This window comes from Rhinopithecus roxellana, chromosome 5, assembly GCF_007565055.1.
Source record: "Rhinopithecus roxellana isolate Shanxi Qingling chromosome 5, ASM756505v1, whole genome shotgun sequence".
Taxonomy (NCBI): domain Eukaryota; kingdom Metazoa; phylum Chordata; class Mammalia; order Primates; family Cercopithecidae; genus Rhinopithecus; species Rhinopithecus roxellana.
In genome coordinates this window covers 68,307,247-68,323,609 of record NC_044553.1, presented here as the reverse complement: position 1 = coordinate 68,323,609, position 16,363 = coordinate 68,307,247, and the positions used below count along the sequence as shown (strand labels likewise).

Here is a 16,363-nt window from a genome sequence, read left to right as displayed (position 1 = left end):
GAGGTTGCAGTGAGCCGAGATCATGCCACTGTACTCCAGCCTGGGCAACAAGAGCAAACTGCATCTCAAAAAGAAAAAAAACAAAACAAAACTTCATGATCACAGGCAAGCAACAGGCAGAAACAACAGGACAAAGACAGGATGAAGTTTATACTGCACATCAAATTCAGCATAGTGACTAGCTCTGGAATAGACAAGAGAGAAAAGGTTGAGGAGAGGCTCAGGGGAGATTCAACTGTACCTACATTTTATTTCTATAAAACAGCCGGGCACAGTGGCTCACACCTGTAATCCCAGCACTTTGAGAGGCCAAGGCAGATGGATCACCTAAGGTCAGTAGTTCGAGACCAGCCTGGCCAACATGGTGAAACCCCATCTCTACTAAAAATACAAAAATTAGCCAGGCATGGTGGCATGTACCTATAATCCCAGCTACTCAGGAGACTGAGGCAGGTGAATCATTTGAATCCAGGAGGTGGAGGTTGCAGTGAGTCAAGATCATACCACTGCACTCCAGTCTGAGCAAGAGTGAGGCTCTGTATCAAAAAAATAAAATAAAATAAAATAAAGTAAAATAAAATAAAATAAAATATGAAAGAAGCATGATAAAATGTTAACATTGTTATTTCTGAGTGGTAGATTTATAATAATGTGTTAATTTTTTTCTGTATTTTTTTAAACTCCGCAAAAGAAAAAAAGTGGGTAAATCAGAGAGACTGGACAGGTTTCATGCTTCGCCCCTAACTCTGTAATTTTGCCCCTAGGGAGGAACTTTAATCAGAAAAGAAAATAAAAAACAAAAAATAAACTATTCCAAAACTAAACTATTCCAAAATAAACCATTGTTACAAACTTATTTAGTGCCAACATACCTAAACACTTGTGGCTTAATCTGAAAGTTTTTTAGTATCTCATTTATGGTGAAGCAAGTTTTCAGTACAGACCAGAAAGAACTGTTTCCTACGATTCTTCTGAATGAAATGTGGCCACGGATCAAAATATCGCTCAGGTCAGTTTGAAGGCACTTCTCTGGAAATTGCTTGCAAATGCAAAAACAAATGAAAACGATAGTAACAACAACAAATTTCCACCTTGAGCAGGGGCATTCAAAAGTTTTCAGTAAGAGAAGCCATGAAGAAACGTCTCCATATGTGCTACAGGGGGAGGACGCTTTGTAAAAAAACTGATACAGTGATAACTGAGAAGGTTCAGGGCTATATGCTTAGCTTACTGAGTTTTGGTCATGCCTTACAGTATGTTAAGGGAGGTTTTATTTATACTTAGTTTCCTTCTGTCAATAATCCCTAGCTTCATGATACAATTTTAGTAGAATCAAACTTAAAAGATCCATCCAACCCGTTTCTCTCTCTTACCTCTCAAATACATGAAATGTTCAAGTCATCCTTTTTGCTTAAGATACCTTCTTAAAAAAAAAAAAAAAGTACCTTCAAAGATAACTATTCTTTTTTTTTTTTTTTTGACTCTTATTTTTTTATTTTTTTTATTTTTATTTTTTTTTATTTTTTTTTTTATTTTTTTTTATTATACTTTAAGTTCTAGGGTACATGTGCATAACGTGCAGGTTTGTTACATATGCACACTTATGCCATGTTGGTGTGCTGCACCCATCAACTCGTCAGCACCCATCAATTCATCATTTATATCATGTATAACTCCCCAATGCAATCCCTCCCTCCTCCCCCCTCCCCCCTCCCCATGATAGGCCCCAGTGCGTGATGTTCCCCCTCCCGAGTCCAAGTGATCTCATTGTTCAGTTCCCACCTATGAGTGAGAACATGCGGTGTTTGGTTTTCTGTTCTTGTGATAGTTTGCTAAGAATGATGGTTTCCAGCTGCATCCATGTCCCTACAAAGGACGCAAACTCATCCTTTTTTATGGCTGCATAGTATTCCATGGTGTATATGTGCCACATTTTCTTAATCCAGTCTGTCACAGATGGACATTTGGGTTGATTCCAAGTCTTTGCTATTGTGAATAGTGCCGCAATAAACATACGTGTGCATGTGTCTTTGTAGTAGAATAATTTATAATCCTTTGGGTATATACCCAGTAGTGGGATGGCTGGGTCATATGGTACATCTAGTTCTAGATCCTTGAGGAATTGCCATACTGTTTTCCATAATGGTTGAACTAGTTTACAATCCCACCAACAGTGTAAAAGTGTTCCTATTTCTCCACATCCTCTCCAACACCTGTTGTTTCCTGACTTCTTAATGATTGCCATTCTAACTGGTGTGAGATGGTATCTCATTGTGGTTTTGATTTGCATTTCTCTGATGGCGAGTGACGATGAGCATTTTTTCATGTGTCTGTTGGCTGTATGAATATCTTCTTTTGAGAAATGTCTGTTCATATCCTTTCCCCACTTTTTGATGGGGTTGTTTGTTTTTTTCTCGTATATTTGTTTGAGTTCTTTGTAGATTCTGGATATTAGCCCTTTGTCAGATGAGTCAAAGATAACTATTCTAAAATACTTTAATACACTAACATCTGTTAACATCTGCATTTAACATGATTTATTTAGCTACCATGAAGGAATAGAATACAGACACCGCTAACTTTGGAAGAGAGAGGACAAGTCAGCAACTCAGAAGAAGGTCATTGGGCATCCAAAATGAACAAGAAAACAAGAGGTTTCTGAGAAGAGATGCAATAAAAACTGAAAATGAGTTGATTTTTTTTTGAGATAAAGTTTTCCTATTTTTTAGTTTTGCCTAGGGTAAATCCTTACTACAAAATTTTGCCTAGAGCCACTCCTACCTTCCAGGCTAGGCAAAAATGCCTCTATGTTTTTGTGCTATATGACGAATAACAATTTTCCACCCAGCTAATGTGGTAACTCTCTGACAATAAAACTTTTCATGGCTAGGTGAAGTGGCTCACACCTGTAATCCCAGAACTTTGGGAGGCTAAGGTGGGTGGATCACTTGAGCCCAGGAATTCTGGACCAGCCTGAGGACCATGGTGAAACCCCATCTCTACCAAAAAAAAAATTAGCCAGGTGTGGTGGAGTGCGCCTATAGTCCCAGCTACTTGGAGGCTGAGGTAGAAGGATCACCTGAACCTGAGAGGTTGAGGCTGCAATGAGCCGTGATGACACCACTTCACTCCAGCCTGGGTGACAGAGTGAGACCCCGTCTCAAAAAAAAGAAAAGAAAAGAAAAAAACAAACTTTCACAACAGTTTCCAATCACTACAGAATCTAAACAGTTTATTCAGATAAGTGACATATGCAGAAACTGTTTGGCAAACTCTAGGGACAAGAGACTTTGAGACTAGGACGCCCCAGAGGAAAACACAGCTATGTTTCTATGTTCCCATTTTGAGACAAATTTCCTCCTAGTCTACAAAATGTCCCCAAATAAAACAAAAGTATATTCATTGCAGAACTGGGGTATTTGGAGCTGTCTGGCAGTTCCTAAAAAGAATAGAGTTACCATATGATATAGCAATTTCACTCCTAGGTATACACTCAAGAGAACTGAAACATATGTCCACATAAAAACTCGTACATAAATATTCAGAGCAGCATTATTCATAACCGCCAAAAAGTAGAAACAACCCAAATGTCTATCAAACAAATGGATAAACAAAATGTAATATATCCATACAATGGAATATTATTCAGCAATAAAAAATAAAGTGTTAATATATGCTAAAATATGGATGAATCCTGAAAACATTATGCTAAGTGAAAAAAGCCAGTCACAAAAGTCCACATATTGTGTGACAGATCTATGGAACAGGTAAATTTATAGAAATGGAAAGTAGGGCTGGGCCTGCTGGCTAACACCTATAATCCCAGGACTTTGGGAAGCTGAGGTTGGCAGACTGCTTGAGTCCAGGAGTTTGAGACCAGCCTGGGCAACATGGCAAAACTCCATCTCAACAAAAAATACAAAAATTAGCTGGGCATAGGGGCATACACTTGTAGTCCCATCTATTCAGAGGGCTGAGGGGGAGAATCACTTGAGCCCAGGGAGTGGAGGTTGCAATGAACTGAGATAGCACCACTGTACTCCAGCCTGGGAGACAGACTCTGTCGGGAGAAAGAAAAGAAAGAAAAGAAAGGAAAGAAAGGAAGAAAGAAAGGAAGAAAAGAAAGAAAGAAAGAAAGAAAGAAAGAAAGAAAGAAAGAAAGAAAGAAAGAAAGAAAGAAAGAAAGAAAGAAAGGAAGGAAGGAAGGAAGGAAGGAAGGAAGGAAGGAAGGAAGGAAGGAAGGAAGGAAGGAAGGAAGGAAGGAAGGAAGGAAGGAAGGAAGGAAGGGAAAAGAAAAGAGAAAAGAAGAAAGGAAGGAAGAAAGGAAAGAAAGGAGGGAGGGAGGGAGGGAGGGAGGGAGGGAGGGAGGGAGGAAGGAAGGAAGGAAGGAAGGAAGGAAGGAAGGAAGGAAGGAAGGAAGGACGGACTAAATGAGGGGTGGTTGCCTAGGACTCAAACTATTGAGGGGAAAAAGGCAGTGCTACTACCGAAGGATACATGGTTTCTTTATGGGATGATAAAAATCTTCTGGAATTCAATAGTAGTAGTAGTTGTACTACTTTGTGAATATGCTAAAAGCGATTTAGTTGGCCAGGCGCGGTGGCTCACCCCCATAATCCCAACACTTTGGGAGGCCAAGGCAGGCAGATCACGAGGTCAGGAGATCAAGACCATCCCGGCTAACATGGTGAAACCCTGTCTCTACTAAAAATACAAAAAATTAGCCAGGTGTGGTGGCGGGCACCTGTAGTCCCAGCTACTCGGGAGGCTGAGGCAGAAGAATGGTGTAAACCCGGGAGGCGGAGCTTGCAGTGAGCCCAGATCACACCACAGCACTCCAGTCTGGGAGACAGAGCGAGACTCCATCTCAAAAAAAAAAAAAAAAAAAAAAAAACACCATTGAGTTGTACTCTTTAATTGGATAGATTCTATATTGTATGAATTTTACCTCAATAAAGCTTTTTTTAAAATTTTCACCACAGAATGTAATTTCCAAGAAGAATTCTATCATATAGACATCATATAGAAATAAAAGACAATGTGAGGCAATTTGATTCAATACATTAAGCTAGTAACTATTGATCCCACCACCTCCTGCCTCCTTAGGCATCAATTCAGTATATCTTATTCTTTCTTTTTTTTTCTTTTTTTTTTTTTTTGAGAAGGAGTCTCACTCTGTCACCTAGGCTGGAGTACAGTGGCACGATCTCTGCTCACTGCAACCTCTGCCTCCTGGGTTCAAGCCATTCTCCTGCTTCAGCCTCCTGAATAGCTGAGATTATAGGCACCTACCACCATGCCCAGCTAATTTTTGTATTTTTTACTAGAGACAGGGTTTCACCATGTTGGCCAGGCTGGTCTTGAACACTTCAAGTGATCAACCCGCCTTGGCCTCCCAAAGTGCCTTAGCCTCCCAAAGATTACAGGCGTGAGCCACCACACCTGGCCCAGGATACCTTATTCTTAATGTAGTCTGCTAGGTTTTTAGGCATACAAAAGACAGAAACTCCATGTAGAGGTAAGGCTGTTGATATTATATTATTATTGGCTGTAAGTACTGTTAACTAAAAATGATCCTGAGTAATTATAAATTAAAAGCACAAACTAGTATTATAGTATTAACACATCTTCTATCAAACATTTAACTAAGGAACTCCAAGAATTATCTAGCTATTATCTGGTTAATTTCAAATAATATCAAAAGCACAAGTATACTTCTCTATCAAACAAGTACCATGAACCTTCCTGGTACCCCATATGATTTTGCTCAAAGACTATAAGCAAGCATGAGCAAAACTAGTATCTATCCAACAGATCTGCTGAACAGATTTAACAAGTCGATTTCCCACCTTTCCCTTCAAATGAATACTTCAATAACCACCTCATGGAATCAAGCTACAGGCAAGTTGGATCTTTACTTGGGGTCATCCATTTCACATGCTCACTATAGACCATTCATAAGTGTATTAGTCTGCTTCAGCTGCTATAACAAAATGCCAAAAGCTGGGTGGCTTTAAAAATAGACATTTCTTTCGGTTCTAGAGGTCAGGAAGTCTGAGATCAGAGTGCCAACATGGTCGGGTTCTGGACAGGGCCCTCTTCCTGGTTTGCAAACAGCTGCCTTCTGCCATATCCTCACATGGTGCAAAGAAAGAGAGGGCAAGCTCTCTGGTTCCTTCTCATAATGTTACTAATCCCATCTTGAGAACTCTATCCTCATGACCTCATCTAAACCTAATTACTTCCCAAAGGTACTACATCCTAATAACATGACATTGGGGGTTAGGGCTTCAACATATGAATTTGAGGAGGAATATAAACATTCAGTCTATAAAGGAAAGGGAATATAGCTTAAGAATAAGAACCATATATTTGGCAGTCTAGCCAGACAAAGGGAAGCTGATTTCTCTATTTAAAAAAATGTTAAAAATCAGCCCGACACAGTGGCTCACTCCTGTAATCCCAGAACTTTGGGAGGGTGAGGCAGACGGATCACCTGAGGTCAGGAGTACAAGACCAGCCTGGCCAACTTGGTGAAACCCCGTCTCTACTAAAAACACAACAAAATTAGCTGAGCGTTGTGGCAGGCACCTGCAATCCCAGCTACTTGGGAGGCTGAGGCAGGGAGAATTGCTTGAACCCAGGAGGCAGAGGTTGCAGTGAGCCGAGATTGTGCCACTGCACTCCAGCCTGGGCGACAGAGCGAGATGCCGTCTCAAAAAAAAAAAAAAAAAAAAAAAAAAAAAAAAAAGTAAAAAATAAATTGCAATGTAGGATACATACTTGTGGGTTATTGCCCACCATGTTAATCTTCTTTAAATAAAAGCAAATGCATTTATAAAAATCTCTTATACCTCCAATGATGATTGGCACAGATGACAGGTAACTTCCAGTTGGAAGTTCCTGTCTTCCAATTTCCAGTTAAATTGGAAACGGTGATTCCAGATCTTTTGGAGTCTTTGATTTCACACTTTTGACTACTAAAAGTGATTGGTGCCACTGAAGAGGAATCTAAATTATTTTACTCTATTTCAGTATCTACAACATACCCTAAAGATATGCCAAGATGTTGTATAAAGAAGGCTGAGAAACACTAGTTTACACAAACCCCCAAAATACATATTATTTGAATAATATTATGTACAAGTCTTGCATTCATTTTCAACACAGCAAATAATGTATCTTCTGGTTGGAATATTACAGTTATTCCAAGTTCTTAGGGATTTTTCCTAATACAAGACACTAAAATAGTTTTCAAAAAGAGGTACAAGACACCAGCAGTACAAATGAATTATTTTCACATAATAATGGGCCTCTGGAAATCTCAATAATAAAAAGAAGTATATTTAGAGAATATAAGAAGTATATTTAAATTTGTTTAAAGAGAAAAAAACTAATTTGTTTATGTTTGGTGGCAGAAGAAATAAGTAAACTAAAGTAAGCTATTTAATCAGTTATTTTTTCCAGGTACTATTCCATCCTCCCACAATTTACTTTTCAATCATACAGATTCCTTTTCTTTTATTACTAATCTATGATTTTTCTCTATTTGGAGGCTTTATGAAATGTGCTTCCCAAGTTTACTTGCCTTGCATCTGACTGCACATGGCTTTGAAACTTAAGCTCTGAGCCTCAACAGACATTATCAGAATTCTAATGTACACAGATGCGCTTGAATGGGACAAGTCCTTAGAGAACAATGAATCAAGAATACCACTAAGTAGGCAGGGCGCCGTGGCTCACGTCCGTAATCCCAGCACTTTGGGAGGCTGAGCGGGTGGATCAACTGAGCTCAGGAGCTGGAGACCAGCCTGACCAACATGGTGAAACCCCATCTCTACTAAAAATACAAAAACTTAGCCAGGCGTGGTGGCAGGCACCTGTAATCCCAGCTACTCGGGAGGCTGAGGCAGGAGAATCGCTTGAAGCCGGGAGGCGGAGGATGCAGTGAGCCAAACTGAGATTCTGCCATTGCACTCCAGCCTGGGCAACAAGAGCGAAACTCAGTCTCAAAAAAAAAAAAAAAAAAACAGTAAGTAATAAGTATATAGTATATCACAATGTTGTGATTCAGCTGAACTTTTTTTTTTTTTTTTGGAGGTGGAGTCTCACTCTGTTGCCCAGGCTGGAGTGCAGTGGCGAAATCTCAGCTCACTGCAACCTCCATCTCCTGGGTTCTAGCGATTCTCCTGCCTCAGCCTCCTGAGCAGCTGGGATTACAGGTGCGTGCCACCACACGCGGCTAATTTTTTTATTTTTAGTAGAGTCGGGATTTCGTCATGTTGGCCAGGCTGGTCTCAAACTCCTGATCTCAAGTGATCCGCCAGCCTCGGCTTCCCAAAGTGTTGCGATTACTGGTATGAGCCACCACGCCCAGCCCAGCTAAACTTTTAAGGAAACCAGACATACTGTCCAGATTTATCGGGTTTTTTCTGCATATAAAAAGGAGCAAATTTAATTCTCTTTTAGGAGAGTCCATGTAATGTTGAAGGGGTAACAGAAGACTCCCAGCTGGGTGTGGTGGCTCAGCCTCTAATCCCAGCACTTTGGGAGGCCAAGGCAGGTGATCACGAGGTCAGGAGTTCAAGATCAGCCTGGCCAACATGGTGAAACCCCGTCTCTACTAAAAACACAAAAATTGGCCAGACGTGGTGGTGGGCGCCTGTAATCCCAGCTACTCGGGGGGACTGAGGCAGGAGAATCGCTTGAACCCGGGAGGCAGAGGTTGCAGTGAGTCAAGATTGTGCCATTGCATTCCAGCCTGGGCAACAAGAGCAAAACTCTGTCTTGAAAAAAAAAAAAAGAAAAAAAAAAAAAAAAAAAGGCCTCCTTAGCTCATCAGGCACCAAAGATCAAGAGGAAATCAGGTTGTCCTTTGGAGACATATACTAAAGAAGGTTTTGTATGTCACTCACAAGTGCTATGTGGACAAAAGCTGAAATAAGGGCAGATTTATCTGGAAATTCCTGAATCGAATGCAACCTACAATAACGGAAAGGACATGGGCAACAGAAGTAGCATTCATTAAATATTCACTATTTGCTATGTCTTTTACATACATGTCCTGTCTTCTATTTCAATAGTACTCAAATTTTTAGATTCAAACCATGAGAAAATTTCTCAGAATTTCTCCTCCCAACATCATCTTTCTTCAGAGTTAAAGTTATCCGTGGGGGTAGAAAAATATATATATATGTATGTATGAATGTATGTAGGTATATGTATATTGGGGGAAAACCTGCAGAAATAAAAATACAGTCACTTCTACTTCTCCAATAACCCACACTTTAAGTGTGACAATACTCAGAATTTAACTCCCAAAAACCTACAGTGCATCATGAATACTGAAAGTATTTTGAACATAGGCTTTTGCTTTGCTAATGTGCATTTAACATCCCAGTCATAAAAACATGTCTTAAAACACACACACACACCTAGATATAGCAATACTAATATCTACTCCTGAAAATATCCTCGTGACAAACAAATGGAAGAAAAATACTATGATAGAGTAGCATGGAATGATGACAATTACAGAAAGTATGAAGGGAAATTCCAAACATTTGAAATTTTTCTAAAAATAGTCTATTAAATGTCAGTTATCTTGGTTTCCATAGAAATTCACGAGTGTCTGCAAAAAGTAACCTATTCCTACTTTGAAACTTTACGACTGTTCTTGCCAATAACATCACATCCTTATAAACGCCACATCGGGGACACGTGAAAGGAAGCCACATATATCCAAGTGGCATGCAATATGTTCAGTAGACCTCAATAGAAATGAATATTGCTTGTATCATTTAATGTTTGAAGAGGAGCGATAAGACTATTGTCATTTAAGAGTAGTGAGAAGTACAGGTAGTTCTCACACTAGGACGCTAATACGTTACTACTCACTCATTTCAATTCGTTGATCTTTTCTTCCCTGAACGACTATACCTAAATCTGGGATGTATGTGTGTATTTTATCCTACCTTTATTCTGTACCTTAACACATAGATGGGGAAGTAGAGTGGGTTTTGTTTTGTTTTCAAATCATCTACAGGCGACATATAGCTTAACTTCACAGGGTTGTTTACCAGCAGGTCGGTGTTCCGAAGAAGCACGCCGTAAAACATGCACAGAATAAGAGTCTATCAAAATAATCGTATATATTATTATTTCGATATATATACATGGAAAGATGGGATCGCAGGACATCTTTAACAGAATGGGTAACATTCCTTTCAATCATCAGTAACAAATTCCCACAGAATCTTTATTCCTATTTGTAAACAAGAGCTGAAGCCAGCCGGGCACCGAGGAGCGTTCCGCCAGGGCCATCTGAGGAGGGGGACCCCCGCCTGGATCCCGCTCCATCCTCGGGCCACGAGGTAACCCTGTTAGAACTCTTCTGCTCCCGGGTGGAGGCTGGAGTTCACCGTCCCTGATTAACTACACTGCAGCTACCCGGGATCCTCAAGCCTCCTCCAACTCTGCACTTTGCCAGGCACCCGAAACCCACGGTGGTTGGGCGGCCCTGCTCCTGGCTCTCCGAGCCTGTACCCTCGGGGAGCTCCGCCCGGGCCGGAGGCGCCCCGCGGGAGGCTTACCGAGCAGCGAGCCTATGAAGATGACGACCTGCACGGTGGTGGTGAACTGGCGGTACAGCTGCGCCTCGCCGAACTCCCCGAGGGCGCTGCGGTTCACGCCAGCACCCTCGGCGCCGGACGCGTTGTGCTGCTCGCTGGTGTTCGGAGAAATCCAGCTCCCGTTATGTCCCATGGCGAGGCTGGGACTCCGGCTCCGCGCGCCGCCCGCCTCGGAGCCCCGCGCGGAGCCTCTCCTCCTCCGGGTGAGGAGGGACGCGCGGGCGCCTGGTGGAGTCCTGGAGGAGCCGGGGCAGCCGACGGGTCCCCTCACGTCTCCACATCGCCAACCCCGGCGCCCAGGAGGCGGGGAGGGAGGGAGGAGCGGCTGCGCCCCATGCCCACTCCCTCCTGGATCCCCGTCAGCAGCCACATGAAGGCGGCACGGTCAGAGCCCGCCGAGCGTCGTCCGTCCCTCCTCCAGGGTGGTCAGCGTGGCCCAGCCTACTCGGCAGGAATGGAAACACAGAAGGCGGCATTCGATGGTCAAGGAGGGCGCTCTCCGCTCCCGCTGCCTCCTTCAACCGCGGGTCCTCCGTCCCCGAGGGCTAGGGCATCCCTCTCCAGTCCCCTCGGGCTGACGCACTCGGCCCTTCTCCTTAGCGGGAGGAGAACGTCTGGCCGAAGCTATTTTTCAGTCCTGCTGGCTTCGAGGCTGGATGGCGATGTGAAGCCAACGAAATGCCCACGCCGAGTGGCCGGAGCCACAAGGGGACCCCCGAGTGCCCGACAGCGCCCATGGCTTGGGTGGAAAGCCCTGAGTGCCCACAGCAGCCTGGCCCTGCGCGCCCAGCCTCCCGACAAGACGCCCGTGCTGGGTCCTGCTTCCCAGCCCCTCATTGGGGGCTCCGACCTCCTGCCTCAGCACCGGTAGCGGGGACCCCGTTCCGCAGCGCCTTTTTGCCTCTGCATGGCTGGGCGCCCCCTTTCCTAGCCCACCTCGGGCCCTTGGCCGCTAGAACAGAGCTTGACAGCCAGGCGTGGAAGAGGGAGGACGCCCCCAACCGGGCAGTGGCACTGTCTGCGCGGCTGCTAGACTCTTGGTGCGCGCCTGGGGCAGTCGGGGACGCGCGGCTGGCGAGGATGGTCACGTGGCACTCGCGGCCCCACCTCTCACGCCCAGGCTGCCGCGGGGAGGGCGCCATCTTGGCCCCGCGGAGCGTGACTGTCTCGGCTGGAAGCGTGGGTGGCCGGAGGATCCGTGACTGGCTGTCGTGGACACGCTCGCTACACCTCCCGGGGCTTCGCTCCATTTACTATTAACTGTCGTTACTCCTCTGTATCTCCTCAGCAGGGGCTGCGTGCGGTGTTAGAATTACACGTCCCTGCCACCTGGGCTGGAAGCCCAGTCTCCCGGCCCCTCAGTCAGGCCTTTGGGTGTAGCTGGAGCATTTAAGAAAAATGAAATATAGAAACTCAGTGCATGGTTTCCTGGGACTTTTTATTGTGTATCATTTGTACATTGTACACAATATAACCCAGGCCTAGTGGATTCCAGGACAGAAAAGGTTGGGAGCTGGGATAGTCAAGTAAGCAAGAAGAAATGGTAAAGTAAGAGATGCCAAGTGGGAGAGGAAACTGTATGGATGCAGAGAGAGGGTCTGGGGTAAAGAGAAAAAAGATGCGTGGTAGACTTTATGTAAACTCATTTCTTTTTAATAAGTGAGGTACATGGTAGAAGACTTTGACATGTTGATTATGGCACTGGGACAAAGGACAGTAACTCAAGAATTGATTAAAATTACAGTTCTTCCTTGGTTGCCCCAAGGATGATCCTGGTACAATATGGCTATTTCCTTTTCACTGGTAACCCTTATTTACTCTTGAAAGCGTAAAAAAATCCGTTTCTTGTACATATTTGGAGTCTCACAATACCTTCACATAGTAATCTATGTGAGAATTATTTTAAACATTTTGGAGACCAAAAAGGGGAGAGAGAAAAAGACAGAAAATTACTAATTACACTAATTGTGTTTTTCCCCCAAGAACGCCATTACCAGCGGTTAACATTAGTTCCAGGAGTCCAAATATAGTTTTCAAGATGAAAACCTTTACACTATAATCATTAGAAACCAAAAATTATAATAATTCACCAACATCCAGCATGCTCATTGAGGAAGGGTTGAAGAATGTGTGTAAATAGAGTTGTTTGATAACAGTTATAAAAATACCCCTTTACCTACCTTCACCCTCCGTCCCGAATTCAAAACTAGTAAGAGTTGGGATAAAGGTATAGAAAAGAATCAGTTTTGCAGGTGTAAAGAATGGAGAAAGCAAGAAACCGCTCTCACGTTTTCATTCTGATAAGATATCGCTAAATTCTCAACAACCCCTCAATTGGTGTTAGGGTATATGGTTAGTAGAATCAAGAAATAACCCAATCAGCTGAGATCACCATGATTCTCAGACTTGAGAAAGGATTGACTCTCAAAAATGAAGGGCTAAGGACAGGAATAGAGTGGCATAATTCTTAATAGTTGTGTGCTGTGTGAGGTTTTTTTAAGGATGAGTGAGAAGATCTTAAAATTTGTGATGTCAAAGATTGGACACAATTTAAATATGTATTAAATGTCTATAGTAGTGTTTTTTATAACTGGTCATCTACCACTGCACGACAAACCATTACAAATTTAGTGGCTTAGAGCATGACTCCACAAGTGTAGCTCAGAGTTGCTGCCTGGGTCTGGGATCTGAAGGCTTGTTCACTCACATGTCTGACAGTCGATGTTGGCTGTTGACTGGGAACTCAGCTGGAACATCTGTGTGTGGCCTCTCCATGTGGCTGTTTGGCTTCCTCACAGCCTGGCAGTTATGCTCCAAAAGTGAGCATGCCAAGAGAGACAGGAGTCCCAAGAGGACAAGGCAGAAGCTGCACTGATACTTTTTTTTCTCTCTCTCTTTCTTTTTAGGTTAGCCAAGTGAAGCAGTGGTAGTGGAGAAGGAACAAAGAAATCTGTAAAGTAGTTGTGATCAATTAGTTGTAAACACCACTGCACTCAGACTCAGACAAGCTTGCACTGACTTTTATGACCTAATCTTAGAGGTTGTACAGTGTCACTTCCACTGTCCTCTACTTGTTGAAGCAGCTACAAACACACCATATTTAAGTAAAGGGGACACTAAATGGGAGGAGTGTTGGGCACATTATAAGAAGAGCATGTGGAATGAGAGATAGTAGAAATATTGCAGTCATTTAAGGAAAATATAATCTCCCATCATGTTAAGATATATTTTCCTTTTGTAAAAAAAGAGAAAAAAAAATGTACCATTTCAGGCCGGGCATGTTGGCTCACACCTGTAATCTTAGCATTTTGGGAGGCTGAGGCGAGTGGATCACCTGACGTCAGGAATTCAAGACCAGCCTGGCCAACATGGTGAAACCTCGTCTCTGCTAAAAGTACAAAAATTAGCCGGGTGTGGTGGCAGGTGTCTATAACCCCAGCTACTCGGAAGGCTGAGGCAGGAGAATCACTTGAACCCAGGGGCAGAGGTTGCAGTGAGCCAATATTGCCATTGCACTCCAGCCTGGGCAACAGAGTGAAACTCTATCTCAAAAAAACAGAACAAAACAAAAACTAAAATGTACCCTTTCAAATTTTTTTCTGAAATTAAACCTGAAAAGGTCAAAAAACAGATAAATTACAGTCCATTTCAATTACTTACCATGTACAGGTATTGTCTAAGTCTATAGTAGTTCAGACTATAGTAGTTCAAAATACCTTACACAGGGCAGCTTATGAAAAACAGAAGTTTATTTCTCATAGTTCTGAAGGCTGGGAAGTCCAGGTTCAAGGTACTGGCATATTCAGTGCCTGTTGAGGGATTGCTTTTGGTTCACAAATAGTGCCTTCTATCTGTCTCCTCATGTGGTAGAAGGGTGCCTTTTTTATTAGTACCTCTATTTATTTTATTTCATTTCATTTCATGTCATTTTATAGAGACAGGGGTTTTACCATGTTGCCCAGGCTAGCCTCAAACTCCGGGCTTGAGCGGTCCTCCCACCTCAGCCTCCCAAGTAGTTGGGACTACAGGCACACATTAAAACACCTGGTTCCTATTAGTGCTTCTTTTTTTTATAAAGGCACTAATCTCATCTATGGCACCAGAGCCCTCATGACCTAATTACCTCCCAAAGATCCCATCCCCTGATACCATCACATTGGTGATGAGGTTTCAATATATGAATTTGGGGGGCTGGGGACACAAACATTCAGACCATAGTAGGTGTTACATTGATATGAGCTGGTAAGTGTTAACACCTGGCAGCAATCAGCTACACAGCCATAGGTGAAGACAGGTGATTAGAATTACCGGCCAACACATTTATGTGCTAGCTAATTTTTATTCAAAACTTTCTGAAACTACAACCAAAGCAGTTAATGGGAAATGGAGTACAGTAAAACCTAGGCAATCTCTCACTCTAGATAATGCTGTTAAAAGTAATTTTTCCTCCCAGTCCTCTCCTGTAATGAATAGTATAAGAAGGTATCCTCCCAACCTACAGGCACCTTGTGTTTCCAAAGTTTTCGTTGTCATGATAGTTAATTATATGTGCCAACTTGACTGGGTTAAGGGATGCCCAAATAGGTAGGAAAACATCATTTCCGGGTGTATCTGTGAAGGTGTTTCTAAGATAAGATTAACATTTGAATGGGTAGACCGAGTAAAGCAGACTATCCTGCCCCATGTGGATGGGCCTTGTCCGAATGGTTGAAGGCCAAATTAGAACAAAAAAGCTGAGTAGAGAGGATTCCCTCTGCCTGACTGCCTTCAAACTGGGACGGTGGCTGTTTCCTGCCTTTGGACTTGAACTGAAACATCAGCTCTTCCTGAGTCTTGAGCCTCCTGGCTTTTGAACTGAAACAACAGTAATGGCTGTCCTGGTTGTCAGGCCTTTCGACTTGGACTAGAACTACACCATCAGTTCTCCTGGGTCTCCAGATTGCCAACTGCAGATCTTGGGACTTGTCAGCCTCCAGCCTCCGTAACTGCATGAACCAATTTTTTGTAATAAATCTCTTTCTATATGTCTTTTTATTCTATTGGTTCTGTTTCTCTGGAGAACCCTAATGCCATAGGTAATTAAAAAAAAAAAAGAAAAGAAAAAAGAAAAAACCTCTTTCCTTCTCTGTTTTTCTCTTATACTTTTGTGGTGCAGTGATAGGCAAAATCACATAGGTGCTAATAAGTACTTTTCCAACAAGTACTTAACCTTGTTTAGGTGATAATCACTTGTCTTACCTTTGTATTCAGAAGAATTCCCAATTCCAACTTTCTTAGATATTTATTGAAGAGCAGGAGGAGGGCTGGATGGAGGGAAGAAGAGTTGGAATAGGATTTAGGATCATTGCAAAGACAGAGGTAGTTGGGGAACGTAAAGGTTTTATGTGCCTTTCTTCTTCCTCCCCACTCTGGCTCCCCATCACACACCCTCATATGCCCCCATGTGGCCTCTTACTAAACAGGGAGAGAAGAGAAGAGCTGGAGAAAAGGAAGGATTTTGTGTTGGTAAGCCCAAGCAGCAGCATGCTGAGAAAAGAGGAGTTTTTATGGCCCTTGGCTACCCATCTGGAATAAGCAGCTCTGTTTCCAAATGGCTATGTCTATGCCAGTGTAAAAAGACATAGATAATGCAGATTATTGTGTAGACATTACTAATATTCAACAATATCTCATTTTCCTCTTCTTCCAGGCATACAGAAGACTATATTTCTCGGCTGCCTTTGCAGGTGGGC

The 16,363-nt window shown here is 42.9% G+C and overlaps 1 protein-coding gene and 1 long non-coding RNA gene across 2 annotated transcripts in view; one reads left to right on the top strand and one right to left on the bottom strand.

The window, feature by feature from the left end:
• Positions 1–11,662, bottom strand: part of GPR176 (G protein-coupled receptor 176) — a 123,636-nt gene extending 111,974 nt beyond the window's left edge. The window contains exon 1 of the mRNA XM_010359788.2: positions 10,593–11,662. Coding sequence (XP_010358090.1) covers positions 10,593–10,764 — 172 coding nt within the window. The 5' untranslated portion in view covers positions 10,765–11,662. The remainder of the gene's footprint in view (positions 1–10,592) is intronic.
• Positions 11,663–11,756: 94 nt separating this feature from the next.
• LOC104659678 lies at positions 11,757–15,834 on the top strand. The gene is made up of 2 exons (XR_747616.2): positions 11,757–12,406; positions 13,538–15,834. It is a non-coding gene; the product is annotated as an uncharacterized LOC104659678 (long non-coding RNA).
• The last annotated feature ends 529 nt before the right edge of the window (positions 15,835–16,363 follow it).